General features: G+C 44.2%; 1 protein-coding gene across 2 annotated transcripts in view; it reads left to right on the top strand.

The window, feature by feature from the left end:
• si:dkey-91m11.5 (PH_BCR_vertebrate and RhoGAP_Bcr domain-containing protein) overlaps positions 1-13,873 on the top strand; it is a 406,087-nt gene that overhangs the window by 285,432 nt on the left and 106,782 nt on the right. For both annotated transcript variants that reach the window (XM_059983343.1, XM_059983342.1), the window contains one exon: positions 2,382-2,486. In XM_059983343.1, the coding sequence (XP_059839326.1) occupies positions 2,382-2,486 (105 nt within the window). The remainder of the gene's footprint in view (positions 1-2,381; positions 2,487-13,873) is intronic.

Below are 13,873 nucleotides of genomic sequence, written 5' to 3'. Positions count from 1 at the left end.
GAAGTCAGCTGGAAGAAGGTTCTACGGTCTGATGAAACCAAAATTGAGCCTTTTGGCTATCAGATTAAATGCTACGTTTAGCAACAGCCAAACACCGCACATCAACAAAAGCACACCATCCTTACCGTAAAGCATGGTGGTGGCTGCATCATGCCGTGGGGATGCTTCACTGCAGCAGGCCCTGGAAGGCTTGTGAAGGTTGCCTCAAATTGTAAACAAAGTTAATGTTCTGGAGTGGCCAAGTCAGAGTCCAGATCTCAATCCAATTGAGAGCTTGTGGCTCACACAACAAGCTGGAGGAACTCAGCAGGTTGGGCAGCATCCATGGAAACAAACGGTCAATGTTTCGGGCTTGGACCCTTTGTCAGGACTGAAGGGGGAGGGGGCAGGGGCCCTATAAAGAAGATGGGGGGAGGGTGGGAAGGAGAAGGCTGGTAGGTGCCAGGTGAAAAACCAATCAGAGGAAAGATCAAAGGGTGAGAGAGGGGAAGCAGGGAGGGGATAGGCAGGAAAGGTAAAGAAGGAATGTAAGGGGAAAGCTATGGGAAGTAAAAGGAGGCGGAACCATGAGGGAGGTGATAGGCAGCTGGAGGAGGAGGCAGAGTGAAACTGGGATGGAGGAAGGGAGGGGGAGGGAATTACCGGAAGTTGGAGAATTCAATGTTCATCCCAAGGGGCTGGAGACTACCCAGACGGTATATGAGGTGTTGCTCCTCCAACCTGAGTTTGGCCTCATCATGGCAGTAGAGGAGACCATGTATTGACATATCCGAATGGGAATGTGAAGCAGAGTTGAAGTGGGAGGCAACTGGGAGATCCTGTCTGTTGTGGTGGACAGAGTGGAGGTGCTCGACGAAGCAGCCCCCCAGTCTGCGTCGGGTCTCGGCGATGTAGAGGACATCGCACCGGGAGCATCGGATGCAATAGATGACCCCAACAGACTCACAAGTGAAGTGTTGCCTCACCTAGGAGGACTGTTTGGGGCCCTGAGTGGTGGTAAAAGAGGAGGTGTAGGGACAGGTGTAGCACTTGCGCTTGCAGGGATAAGTGCCAGGTGGGAGATCTGTGGGGAGGGACGTGTGAACCAGGCAGTCGTGGAGGGAACGATCCCTGCAGAAAGCAGAGAGGGGTAGAGAGGGAAAGATGTCCTTAGTGGTGGGGTCCTGTTGAAGGTGGCGGAAGTTGCGGAGGATAACGTGCTGGATCCGGAGGCTGGTGGGTTGGTAGGTGAGGACAAGGGGAACTCGGTACATGTTGTGGTGACGGGAGGATGGGGTGAGGCCCGAAGTGTGTGAAATGGAGGAGATGCAGGTGAGGGCGTCATTGATGACGGCAGAAGGGAAACCACAATCCTTAAAGAAAGAGGACATTTGAGATGTCCTGGAACGGAAATCCTCATCCTGGAAGCAGATGCGGCGGAGACTCAGGAACTAGGAATAGGGAATAGCATTTTTGCATGTGGCAGGGTGGGAAGAGGTATAGTCGAGGTAGTTATGAGAGTCAGTGGGTTTATAGAAGATGTTTCACTCTGCCTCCTCCTCCCTGCCTATCCCCTCCCTGCTTTCCTTCCCCCACCCCTTCATCTTCCCCCTTACTGGCTTTTCACCTGGCACCTACCAGCCTTCTCCTTCTCATCCTCCCCCCATCTTCTTTATAGGGCACCTGCCCCCTCCCTCTTCAGTCCTGACGAAGGGTCTCAGCCTGAAACGTTGACTGCTCGTTTCCAGGGATGCTGCCCGACCTGCTGAGTTCCTCCAGCATGTTGTGCGTGTTGCTTTGACCCCAGCCTCTGCAGAGAATTTTGTGTCAAGAATTTGTGGCTGTTCACTCATGATCCCCATGCAATCTGACAGAGCTTGAGCAGTTTTGTAAAGAGGAATGGGGAGAATTGCAGTGTCCAGATGTGCAAAGCTGATCGAGACCTATCCACACAGACTCAAGGCTGCAATTGCTGCCAAAGGTGCATCTACTAAATCCTGACTCGAAGGGGGTGAATACTTATGCAATCAATTATTTTGAGTTTATATTTGTAATTATTTAGATCTCTTTGTAGAGATCCGTTTTCACAGAAAGAGTCTTCTGTTGATCACTGTCAAAAAAAGCTAAATTAAATCCACTGTGATTAAATATTGTAAAACAATAAAACATGAAAACTTACAGGGAGTGAATACTTTTTATAGACACTGTATATTGAGCTTTCATTTTCTTGTCTGTTGGGAAATATGTTGATACATTGTCCTTTTCTTTGGCCTTTACCATCTTCACTTTGTCAATGACTCTGTTGGTACTTCATATATGACAAAGATACTTACTGTATTGTGAAATTGTGCTGATAACAGTGCGCTTAATCCAATGAATAATACCAGTTTCTGAAATTTCAGGCTTTAAGAGTTTTGCCCTTACCACTGTTGAACTACAGATGCTGACAAACTCATGTGTGAAGCTCCAAACTGTGCATAACATTCCATTAACAATCAATAAAGAAGGTAAGCAATAAATAATCTACTTATAGTAATCTGTATATGATTTTGAATATCATGTGTTTTTCTAACAAAAAAAATTTGCAGCACACGCCATTTGGCTCAGCAGTTCCACACCAATGTCATGGAACACACCAATAATAGCTCTCTTTGATTGCCTTTACATTGATAGTCAGTAGACCGCAGGGAGTAATAGAGTTATATAGCACCAAAACTGGTCTATGCTGGCAAGTATCTATCTATGATAATCACGTTTACGAGGACTTGGTCCATAGCTTACTATGCCTGGGAATTCAAGTATTTGTTCAGATGATTCTTACATCCTGTGGAAGCGCCCACCTCACCAATTTCTCGAGGCAGTACGTTCTGAAAAGCAGCCACTGACTGGGAGTAAAAAAATTTTCAGGCAGCTGTGGAGGTCAAGTCTTTAAATATATTAAAGGCAAAGGTTGATAGATTATTGACTGGTCAGAATGTGAAGGGATACGGGGAGAAGGCAGGGGATTGGAGTTGGGAGGGAAAATGGATCTTTACTGAACCCTGTTAAAATATCTTTCCAGATAATTATTTCCTGACATCTCACGTGTAACATTGCAACCTGCCTCATCTGCAATATGTAATAGGAAGGTCCACATTCTAACCATTTATTTGTAAAAAAGCATTTTCCTAATTCTCGACTGGATTTAGTAGTAGTTGTCTTACATTTATGCTTCCTGGCTTTAATCTCTGTTGAGAGTAAAAACACCCATTTTACATCTACCCTGCTATCAATTCCTTTCATCATCTTAAGTGACTCACACTTGATAATGACCAAGCTAGATTTACAAAATTCACAAATTTATCCCTACATAAATAAGTGGTAATTGATTTTCAGGTTCATAGAACATTTTTCAGCATCTGTAATATGCAGCAGACATCTTGCATTTTACTTCTGGACGTGGTGCTAGTTTTGATTCCAGGAATTCAGTATTCATATTGGCTGCAAAATATGCCTCTCTTGTTCCAGCAGCAGAATTGTAGGTGCATGAATGTATTGCTCTGTGCTTTTGGAATTGGAAATGGTTTATTTTGTACCAAAATGCTGTGAAGTGCTTGTGTTGAATACTGTTCATACAGGTGCAATCATCACAGAGTGCATTGAGCTAGAACAAGGTAAAATAATAACAATGCGGAATAAAATGTAATGGCTACACAGAAAGTAGGTAAACAATAAGGTATCAGATCAAAATGACATAGATTGTAAGGTCAGTAGTCCATCCTGTCGTACTAGGGAACCATTTAATAGGCTTATAACAGCAGAACGGAGGAACCTTGAACTTGGTGGCACGTGGTTGTGGGCTTTTGTGTCTCCTACCCAATGGAAGAGGAAAAACGAGAGAATGTCTGGGGTGGGAGGGGTCTTTGATTATGATGGCTGAAGCAGTGAGAGGTGTAGACAGAGCCCATAGAGGGGAGGCTGTTTCCACAACTCTGCAGTTTCCTGTGGTCACGTGCCTATCAGTTGCCATACCAAGCCATTGTTCATCCAGATCGGATGGTTTCTGTTGTACATCAATAAAAAATTGGCAATGGTCAACTGGGACATGCCATTTTTTTTTAACCTTCTGAAGAAATAGAGGCATTGGTAAACTTTCTTGCCTGTGACATCTATGTGGTTAGACCAGGACAGGCCCAAGATAATGTTCACTCCTAGGGACTTGAAGCTGTCAAGCTCAATGCCTTGAAGGTAGAAAAGAGCACATGCATCACCTTCTTCCTGAAGTCAGTGACCATTGAGGTCATGACCCACAATACTGAGTTGTCTTTCTCCTTCCTGTTCTCCAGCTCTTTGTTACTTGATATGCAGCCCACTACAGTAGTATCATCTTGTAGATGGAGCTAGAGCAAAATCTGGCCGTGTCACTTCACGCTTAACTAAGCTGATCAATTCCCTACATACTCATGACTGTATAGGGAGTAGATCCATTTAGTTAGTCGTGAGTTGATCCATTCTGGGCCGTTAGACCAGGTAAGGACTATACATTGAATAGCAGGCCACTGACAAGTTTGTTAAATGCAAGGAACTGAGAGCACATGCACAGCTGCGCAAGTAGGCTGGTGAAGAAAGCATTGAAGGTGTTTAACATGCTGGCCTTCATCAGTCAGGCCATCAGGTTTAGCAGTAGGGCATTATGTTGGAGTATTACGAATTATCAGTGAGGCTGCACTCGGGAGTATTGTGAACCGTTTTCGTCATCATGTTATGGGAAAGACATTCCCAAGCTGAGGAGGATGCAGAAGGAGTTTACAAGGCCTTTGCCTGGACTAGAGGGCCTGAGTTATAGGGACAGATTCACCATGCTGAATCTTTATTTTCTGGAGCACAGGAGAATGACCTCGTCGGTTTATAAAATTATGAGGGGGTGTGGAAGCTAAGGACATTCACAGACTTCTCCCCAAGGGTTGTGGAGTCCAAAACTAGACTACACAGATACAAGAAAAGGAGAGATTTAAAATAAACCTGAGAGGTAACTTCTTTGCACAGAAGTAGTGAGTACCTGGAAGTGGTTGAGGCAGGTACAATTGCAATATTTAAGAGGCTTTTAGATAGGTACATGGAGGGGAGGGGCTTGTAGGGTTATAGACCAAATGTGGGCCACTGAGACTGTTGTAAACTTCTTTCGATCTACCCGATGCAAAGACACCAAGTACTACGGTGAATGGAACTTTAGCTACCAGAGAGAACCTTCCTTAAGCAATCTCTCAGAGGCTACATTGAAGGTCTCTGGTTTCTAAAGCAAATACAGCTCTTAATGCACATGCAGTCACCTGCACCAGATACATGTGGGTTCAACCCCCTTTGGTTTTCTGCACAGATGGTTATAGTTAACTTATCAGCCATAAATTGTTTAACAGTTTAACTGCCCCTGTGTCTGGGAACAGCTGGACACAAGCTTACCACATGGAGCTTCCTGCCCTTGAAACAAGCATTCCTTTTAATGCTTATCTTGCAAGCGCTATAGTAAGTACAAAGCAGGATACGTCTCTTACAGCAATTAATCAAGCAATGATACAAGTTGCTTCTAAGCAAGAACTGAAGTTAAACACCGGTCACATTCCAAGAATAACATCACCCACTCAGCTTATCTTGCAAGAACATTTTGTGCTTCTATACTTTTTGCAAAGTCTTAGCCACTAAGACCCTTACAAAATAGCCAGGGTCACAAAAGGCTTATGAGGTGCTAACTCATTGACTAGGAGGGAGGAGAATGTTGTGGTCAGCATGGATCAGTTAACCAAAGAGCCTCTTTCTGTGCTTTATTACTCTGTGGTTCTGGATAAATTTCTAAGTTTTAAGGTAGTTTTGGAAAGGGATAAAATTATCTGGAAATTAAGTTCCTTAATTGGAGGTAGGCCAATTTTGATGTTAAAAGATACAGAGATTGTAGATGCTAGAATCCAGAGCAAGAGCTGCTGGTAGAACTCAGCGGGTCATGCAGCATCTGTGGAGGCAAATGGATAGTCGGCATTTTGAGTGAAGACCCTGTGTCAGCATGAGTGTAAAGGGGAGATAACCAGTATACAGAGGTGAGGGAAGGAGTCAGGCTGCAGCTGGATGGATGCAGCCAGATAGGTGAAGGAAGGGCAAAGAAACAATATGATATCATAAGGCTTGACCTGCCAAAAGTAAACTGTGAGCTGCTACTTGCAGAAAATAAGGGTCATTCAGATGTGAAATAAAGAAAGTTCACTGCAGACATATATAATCCCAAAAGGATGAAAGGGGCAGACAGGTAGTCCAAGAAACCCTGGGTATTAAATGATATCGACTGAATAAACAAAATAAAGGTTCTGTACCACATAAATCAATGCTGTTTCCCATTACACACACATTAATGATATGGATATAGGAGATGTGATAAAAAAGTTTGCAGATTAACAAAAATTGGAAATGTTGTTGATAGTGAGGAGGATAGTTGTAAATTAATGGATGATATTTATCATTTTGTAAGTTAGACTAGGTGAAATCCAGGTGAAGAGTGTCAGCCTGAAACATCAGCTGTCCATTTCCAGCCCGTCCATTTCCATAGATAAAAGTATCATTGAAGTCATGGAAGCCATAATTCAGGGGGAAGAATGGGATGACAGTTTGCAACCGCTTGGTCCCAACTAGGTATATTATCTCTGTACACCTTGATCACACATTCTGTTGGTGTCAGTGCCTTTCTCTGTTCTTCCTTGGAAACAGGCCCAGCCACTTTTACTCCACTGACCAACTTCATTTGCCAAGCTCAACTCATTCTCACATTCAACTGCTCTCATAATTTTATATTTCCTTGCTCAAGATCAAAGGTGTAGCTTTGAGAGTTTGCATGTGCCCAAACTACTACATTTTTTTTGCCAATAGGTAGAAAAGTTGTTCCACTCTCATTCAGGTCCTCTCCTTTAACTCTTTCTGGAATATTAACAACTCTTGGTGAGTGACAAACATTCACTGCAAACACACAGACTCCTGCAGCTATGTCCCTGTTTGGCTTCTGTAGTACAGTCCTTATCCGCAAATCTAGAAAACCTGGAAGTGCTCTTCCAGCACTTGTTGTTCGAGCATGTATAGGCTTTTTTCTTGTCATTATTCCCTAAACAATGCAGTATAACAACTATTTACTTAGCATTTACATTGTATTAGGTATTATAAGTAATCTAGAGATGATTTGAAGTATTGGGGAGGATGTGCGTGGGTTATCGGGATCAAAAAAAATCTTAAGTTCTCTTAACTAAGTAACTCGGAACAGGTACATCTCGTATTATTTAGCGTCAGTCAGTTTTGTCTTGGTATGTAGTATATATTTTACCTTTCTGTGCATATAAAACACCAATAGGATCAAAAACTCAAAACCCCAAAACCCAATAATTAAACTACTACCTTGTTTAGTGATAATTGTAGCTTTCATCGGAGCAGGGCCTTTCTCACTTTATCCATTAAAATTGTTCCGATCGTTGACTGACTGTAGCCTAACGCTTTTCCAATGACCGATGGCGTTTCACCTCTTTCCGATCGCTTTATTATTTCCACTTTATTTTCAATCGTGGTCGTGATTATTTTCATGAACAGAAACACTGAGCATTCAGAGCTCTGGCGCCGGGTCCTAATGTCCACCGCACTGAGACAGGTTAAATAAGGTCTGGGGTTCCGCTGGGCCCTAAGGTCCGCATTGAGACAGTTTGAATAAGGCAGGGGTCCCCAACCCTTTTTGCACCGCGGACCAGTTTAATATTGACAGTATTCTTGCAGACCAGCCGATGGGGTGGGGGGAGGGGTGATGTTAATTACGACTGGAATATAGGTGATAAATCAACTATAAGTCATTTATAAGTGGCTAATACACTCAATTTCATTTCTAAAGGGTTTATCTAACAAATTTAATATTAAACACACAGCGTGTATTTTCCTCACATGAATGTAGTGATCAGTCAGTTATACATCACTTATAAGTCAATAGCTTCATAACATTTTAAGTTACGTTTGGATATTAAACACATAGCGCACATTTTCCTCGTATGAACATATAAAATCATTGCACCACACCAATATTAGTGAATCAGTGGGAGCCCTGGGCTTGTTTCCCTGCAACAAGACGGTCCCATCGAGGAGTGATGGGAGACAGTAATATTCGAAGGGGTTCCTCATGTCCAGTCTATTCTGCAATTTAGTTTTTATTGCATTCATTGCAGAAAAGCCCGCTTCGCAGAGATGATGTTGGAAATGGAAGCAACGTTTTCAGTGCTTTTGTGGCTATCTCAGGATATTCAGCCTTGACTTTAACCAGAATACCGGCAGAGATGTTATGTCAAACATACTTTTCAGTCCACCGTTATTTGCAAGCTCGAGGAGTTGATCTTCTTCCCGCGCTGACATGGATGATTCACCAGGGACATTCACAAATGGGTCACGGACCCATTCCTTTGCACGTCCTAGATCGTTTGCGGTTGGGAAGTAATGTTCGAATTCTGTTGACAGCGAAGATAGGTGATCGCGCACCAGCTGTGAGAAGGATGGTGCAGCCTCAATCTCTCCCAAAATCCCAGTTAACGTTCGGAACATGTCAAATATGCCTCTGTCCACTCGCCGTCCGCACAGTTCCAGTTTGGCTTTGAAAGCAGACACTTTATCTGCCAACTTGAAGACAGTTGTCATTCTCCCCTGAAGTGACAAATTGAGTTCATTGAGCAAGTCAAAGATGACACACAGATAAGTGAATTTTGCTATCCACTCCTCGTCACTGAAGTGTACTGCCAGTGGTGACTTCTTAACTGAAAGAAATCTCTGTAGCGGCTGTCTTAACTCAAAAAACCCTGGCCAGGGCTCTCCCCCTTGACAGCCACCTGACGTCAGTGTTTGAGAGAAGGAATTTGTGCTCACAAAGCTGCTCAAACAGACGTGAGTTAAGGGCTTTTGCTTTGACGTGATTGATAACTTCAACAATGTCACTCAATATGCTGTTAAAATCAGGTGACATTTTTTGGCTAGCCACAGTTTGGCATTCAGGAGCAATCCCTTTGACTCGGGTAGTAAAACCGGACAGCCGTCCAGTCATAGCTGCAGCCCTGTCTGTGCATATTCCAACACAGAATGACCAGTCCAGTTTGCCTGACACGTCGTCATTCAAAGACCTGAATAGTTCTGCCCCAGTTGTGTTAGTTGGCAGCGGCAGTGCACATAACACATCCTCGTGCACATCGTCTTGAAATATATATCGCACATAAACCAGCAGTATTGCCTTGTAGTTGACATCGGTAGACTCGTCGACCTTATAGCATACCATGGTGACTCGCTAAGCCGTTCCAACAGCTGTGCTTCGATGTCCTCCGCCATGTCATCGATTCTCCTTGAAACTGTGGTAGATGAAAGAGAAACCTGTGCCATCTTGTTAGCTGCAGCTTCTCCCAACAGTTCACAGCACATGTCCTTGGCAGCAGGCAGAATCAATTCCTCACTAACAAGGAAAGGCTTCTCAGCCTTAGCCACACGGCTCACCACTCAGTACGACGCTGTCAGAGCAGCAGCATTTGTGGAGCTGGTGGCTCTCAGGGAGCTTCTGTCCCGCTCGCTCACGATTTCCTCACCAACAGTGAAAGGCTTCTCAGCCTTAGCCACACGGCTCACCACTCAGTACGACGCTGTCAGAGCAGCAGCATTTGTGGAGCTGGTGGCTCTTGTTACAAACCCCGTAACTGGGTCACTTACCAGCAAAGATAGAGAGGTCTGTTGAAGTCTGATGGTACTATTTTTAACAGTATTTATTAGTAAAAATACACAAAAATAATATCAATGCAAATATACAGATAATATATGTCGTCAATACTAAAATCTAAAAGTTCGGGTATAATAATAATCAATAAGAAATAAGCTCTATCATTGTCTAGGGGATAATGTATTGTCCGATGGAAATATAAAAGTCACTCAGTTCATTCAGGCTGCAGCCTTTTGGTTGGAGAGAGATTTTTAGAAACTTGCCGGCTTTCCTTTATCTGATCTTGATCCGTATTCGTCCTTCAGCGAGACCGTTCCGTGGAGGACTTGTCATCCAGGCAAAGATAGACACACACACAAGCCCCCACCGGTCTCATACGTTTCTCCTGGTGTGTTTAAAGGGGTTGTATCCCAGACCCTCTTTTATCCTTACTCACGGGGTCTCAGATGTCGCTCAGGTTGGGATGATGCAATCCCTCAACCAGCCCACTCTGGTCATCCCCTGAGGGGTTTCAATGAATAGTACAGTACTCAATACACAATTCCGTCTCCAAGAGACAATGGCCGTTATCAGTGGCTTTGTTTCATGGAGGCCAGGACACATTCCAAACCTTTTTGGATTCTGTGTGTGTCTCTCTCTCATTTCCTGGGTCCCAGACCCGAATTAATAGCGATCTTGTGATTCGCAAAAAGGAAGGGGCGACTTTGTACCCTTCGGCCCCTCAGAGTTGTGGCACATTCGTAACACTCTCAGCACTTGCTTCTGTCCTGTTTGCTCGTGTTTTTTTCCACTCAAAAAACTCAGCGGGTTTGTCTTTAGGTGCAGGGTGCTTGGACTCAGGGTGCAGAAGCAGTTTTGAGGGCTTTGTTGCCTCATTAGACAGCTTGTCTCCACATATCACACAAGGGGGCTTGGAGCGTGTGAGTCACCGGTCGCATTAAAGCCATATTTTATGTACGACTTGTCATATTTCCTGTTGAAGGAAGCTTTCTTTTTTTTTGCAGTCTCGGCCTCAGCTGTCTCTGCGTTATCATCATCGTTAATGCCTTTTATGTCCCTACCCCCTCTTCCAAAGAAACTCTCAAGCGACATTTGTTTTTTACTCATCGAGTAGTTGCAGGTTAATGACCGACTGATGACCTCGTGTGCATTCAAGTTCAACAGTGGGTGTGACAGGGAATGAGGAAAGGTGCAGCTGACTCATATTATTTCATATAACCAAATCATATCATTCCCTTGCGGCCCAGTAGCACATGCTTTGCGGCCCAGTGGTTGGGGACCACTGGAATAAGGGACTTAAGCATCTACGTTTTTTGGTATCTGCGAGAGTTCCCGGATCCAATCTCTTGCAGATAAGGAGGGCCAACTGTATTTCATTGCATTCTCACAATCCCTCTGTCTCCACCACATCAATGCTGGTAACAAAATTTTCTGAAAACTCTCTTTCTGAAGCATGGTTCTTTCTTTCTAAACTGTACTCACATAGTTGATATGGTCATTCATTATATCTTATTTAGAACGTAGAAAACCTACGTGCACTTACTTTAGAAATTATCGAGGGTTACCCATAGCCTTCTATTTTTCTAAGTTCCATGTAACTATCCAAGAGTCTCTTAAAAGACCCGATTGTATCTGCCTTCACCACCATCGCTGGCAGCCCATTCCACTCACTCAGCGCTCTCTGCGTAAAAAAAAAAATCTTACCCCTGACATCTCCTCTGTACCTTCTTCCAAGCACCTCATGTTAACCATTTCAGCCCTGAGGACAAGCCTCTAACTATCCACACAATCAATGCTTCTCATCATTCTCATCATCTTATACACCTCTATCACGTCACCTCTCATCCTCTGGTGCTCCAAGGAGAAAATAAGTTCACTCAACCTGTTTTCATAAGGCATGCTCCCCAATCCAGGCAACATCCTTGTAAATCTCCTCTGCATCCTTTCTATGGCTTCCATATCTTTCCTGTAGTGAGGTAACCAGAACTAAGCACAGTATTCCAAGTGGGGTCTGACCAGGGTCCTATATAGCTGTAACATTATCTCTTGACACTTAAACTTAATCCCATGGTTGATAAAGACCGATGCACCATATGCCTTCTTAATGACACAGTCAACCTATGCAGCAGCTTTGCGTGTCCTATGGACTCGGACCCGAAGATCCCTCTGATCCTCCACACTGCCAAGAGTCTTACCATTAATACTATATTCTGCCATCATATTTGTCCTACCAAAGTGAACCACCTCACACTTATCTGGGTGGAACTACATCTGCCACTTCTCAGCCCAGTTTTGCATCCTATCAGTATCCTGCTGTAACCTCTGACAGCCCTCCACGCTATCCACAACACCCCCAACCTTTGTGTCATCAGCAAATTTATTAACCCATCCCTCCACTTCCTTATCCAGGTCATTTATTAAAATCATGAAGAGAAGGGGTCCTTGAACAGATCCCTGAGGCACAACACTGGTCACTGACCTCCATGCAGAATATGACCCATCTACAACCATTCTTTGCCTTCTGTGGGCAAGCCAATTCTGGATCCACAAAGCAATGTCCCCTTGGATTCCATGCCTCCTTACCTTCTCAATAAGCCTTTGCATGCGGTACTTTATCAAATGCCTTACTGAAATCCATATACACTACATCTACTGCTCTATCTTCATCAATGTGTTTAGTCACATCCTCAAAAAATTCAGTCAAGCTCATAAGGCATAACCTGCCTTTGACAAAGCTATGCTGACTATTCCTAATCATGTTATGCCCCTCCAAGTGTTCATAAATCCTGCCTCTCAGGATTTCCTCCATCAACTTACCAACCACTGAAGTAAGACTCACTGGTCTATAATTTCCTGGGCTACCCCTACTCCCTTTCTTGAACAAAGGAACAACATCTGCAACCCTTCAATCCTCCGGAACCTCTCCCATCTCCATTGATGATGCAAAGATCATTGCCAGAGGCTCAGCAATCTCCTCCCTCACCTCCCACAATAGCCTGGGGTACATCACATCTGGTCCTGGAGACCTAGCCAACTTGATGCTTTCTAAAAGCTGCAGCACACCATCTTTTTGAATGTCTACAGGCTCAAGTTTTTCAATCTGATGTCATGCCTACAATTGCCAAGGTCCTTTTCCGAAGTGAATACTGAAGCAAAATAATCATTAAGTACCTCTGCTATCTCCTCCGGTCCCATACACACTTTTCTACTGTCACACTTGATAAGGTCCTATTCTTTGACATCTTATCCTCTTGTTCTTCACATACCTGTGGAATGCCTTGGGGTTTTCTTTAATCCTGCTCGCCAAAGCCTTCGCATGGCCCCTTCTGGCTCTCCTCATTTCATTCTTAAATTCCTTCCTGTTAGCCTTATAATCTTCTAGATCTGCATCATTACCTAGTTTTTTTGAACCTTTTGTAAGCCTTTTCTTCTTGACTGGATTTTCAACAGTCTTTATACACCAGAGTTTCTGTACCATACCTGGTCAGACTCTGTGCCAGAGACACGGCCACTGTTGCTTCCCCCAGGTAGGCTGTCCCCACCAACAGTACTCAAACAGGAGTACTTATTGTTAAGGGGGACAGCCACAGAGCTACTCTCTAGTATCTGACTCTTGCCCTTCCCTCTCCTGACTGTTACCCATTTATCTGCCTCTTGAGGCCCTGGTGTGACTACTTGCCTATGGCTCCTCTCTATCACCTCCTCACTTTCCCTGACCAGACGAAGGTCATCGAGCTGCAGCTTCAGTTCCCTATGGAGCTGCAACTCGACACACCTGCCACAGATGTGACCGTCTGGGAGACTGAACACTGGCCTCAAAGACATACTTCCTGTTTCTATTCCTCACAGGTAACTTACCTCACGTCAACCCATTATGGCCGAAGCCCGAATGAGCCAAAGCCCAACCACTCTGCCTCAGATTGCTCTGTCGATGACTGCTCTTCTAGGCAGTATCTCCCTTTTACACCTGAACCTTCCCTGCAATCTAACTGATGGTTGATGCTCTGGTTATAGCTGCTGATAGGCCATGTACAATGGACAAATGCTCTCGAAGCTCCCTTTTTAAATAACCGCTGCCGATTCTGAGATATGGAGCTGACAACCTTTGACAATATACCAAGTGTGGCCTGACTAGTGTGTTATAGTCTCAGCATTATCTCC

The sequence above is a fragment of the Hypanus sabinus genome, chromosome 10, assembly GCF_030144855.1.
Source record: "Hypanus sabinus isolate sHypSab1 chromosome 10, sHypSab1.hap1, whole genome shotgun sequence".
Taxonomy (NCBI): Eukaryota; Metazoa; Chordata; class Chondrichthyes; order Myliobatiformes; family Dasyatidae; genus Hypanus; species Hypanus sabinus.
This window is presented reverse-complemented; position numbering and strand designations above follow the sequence as displayed.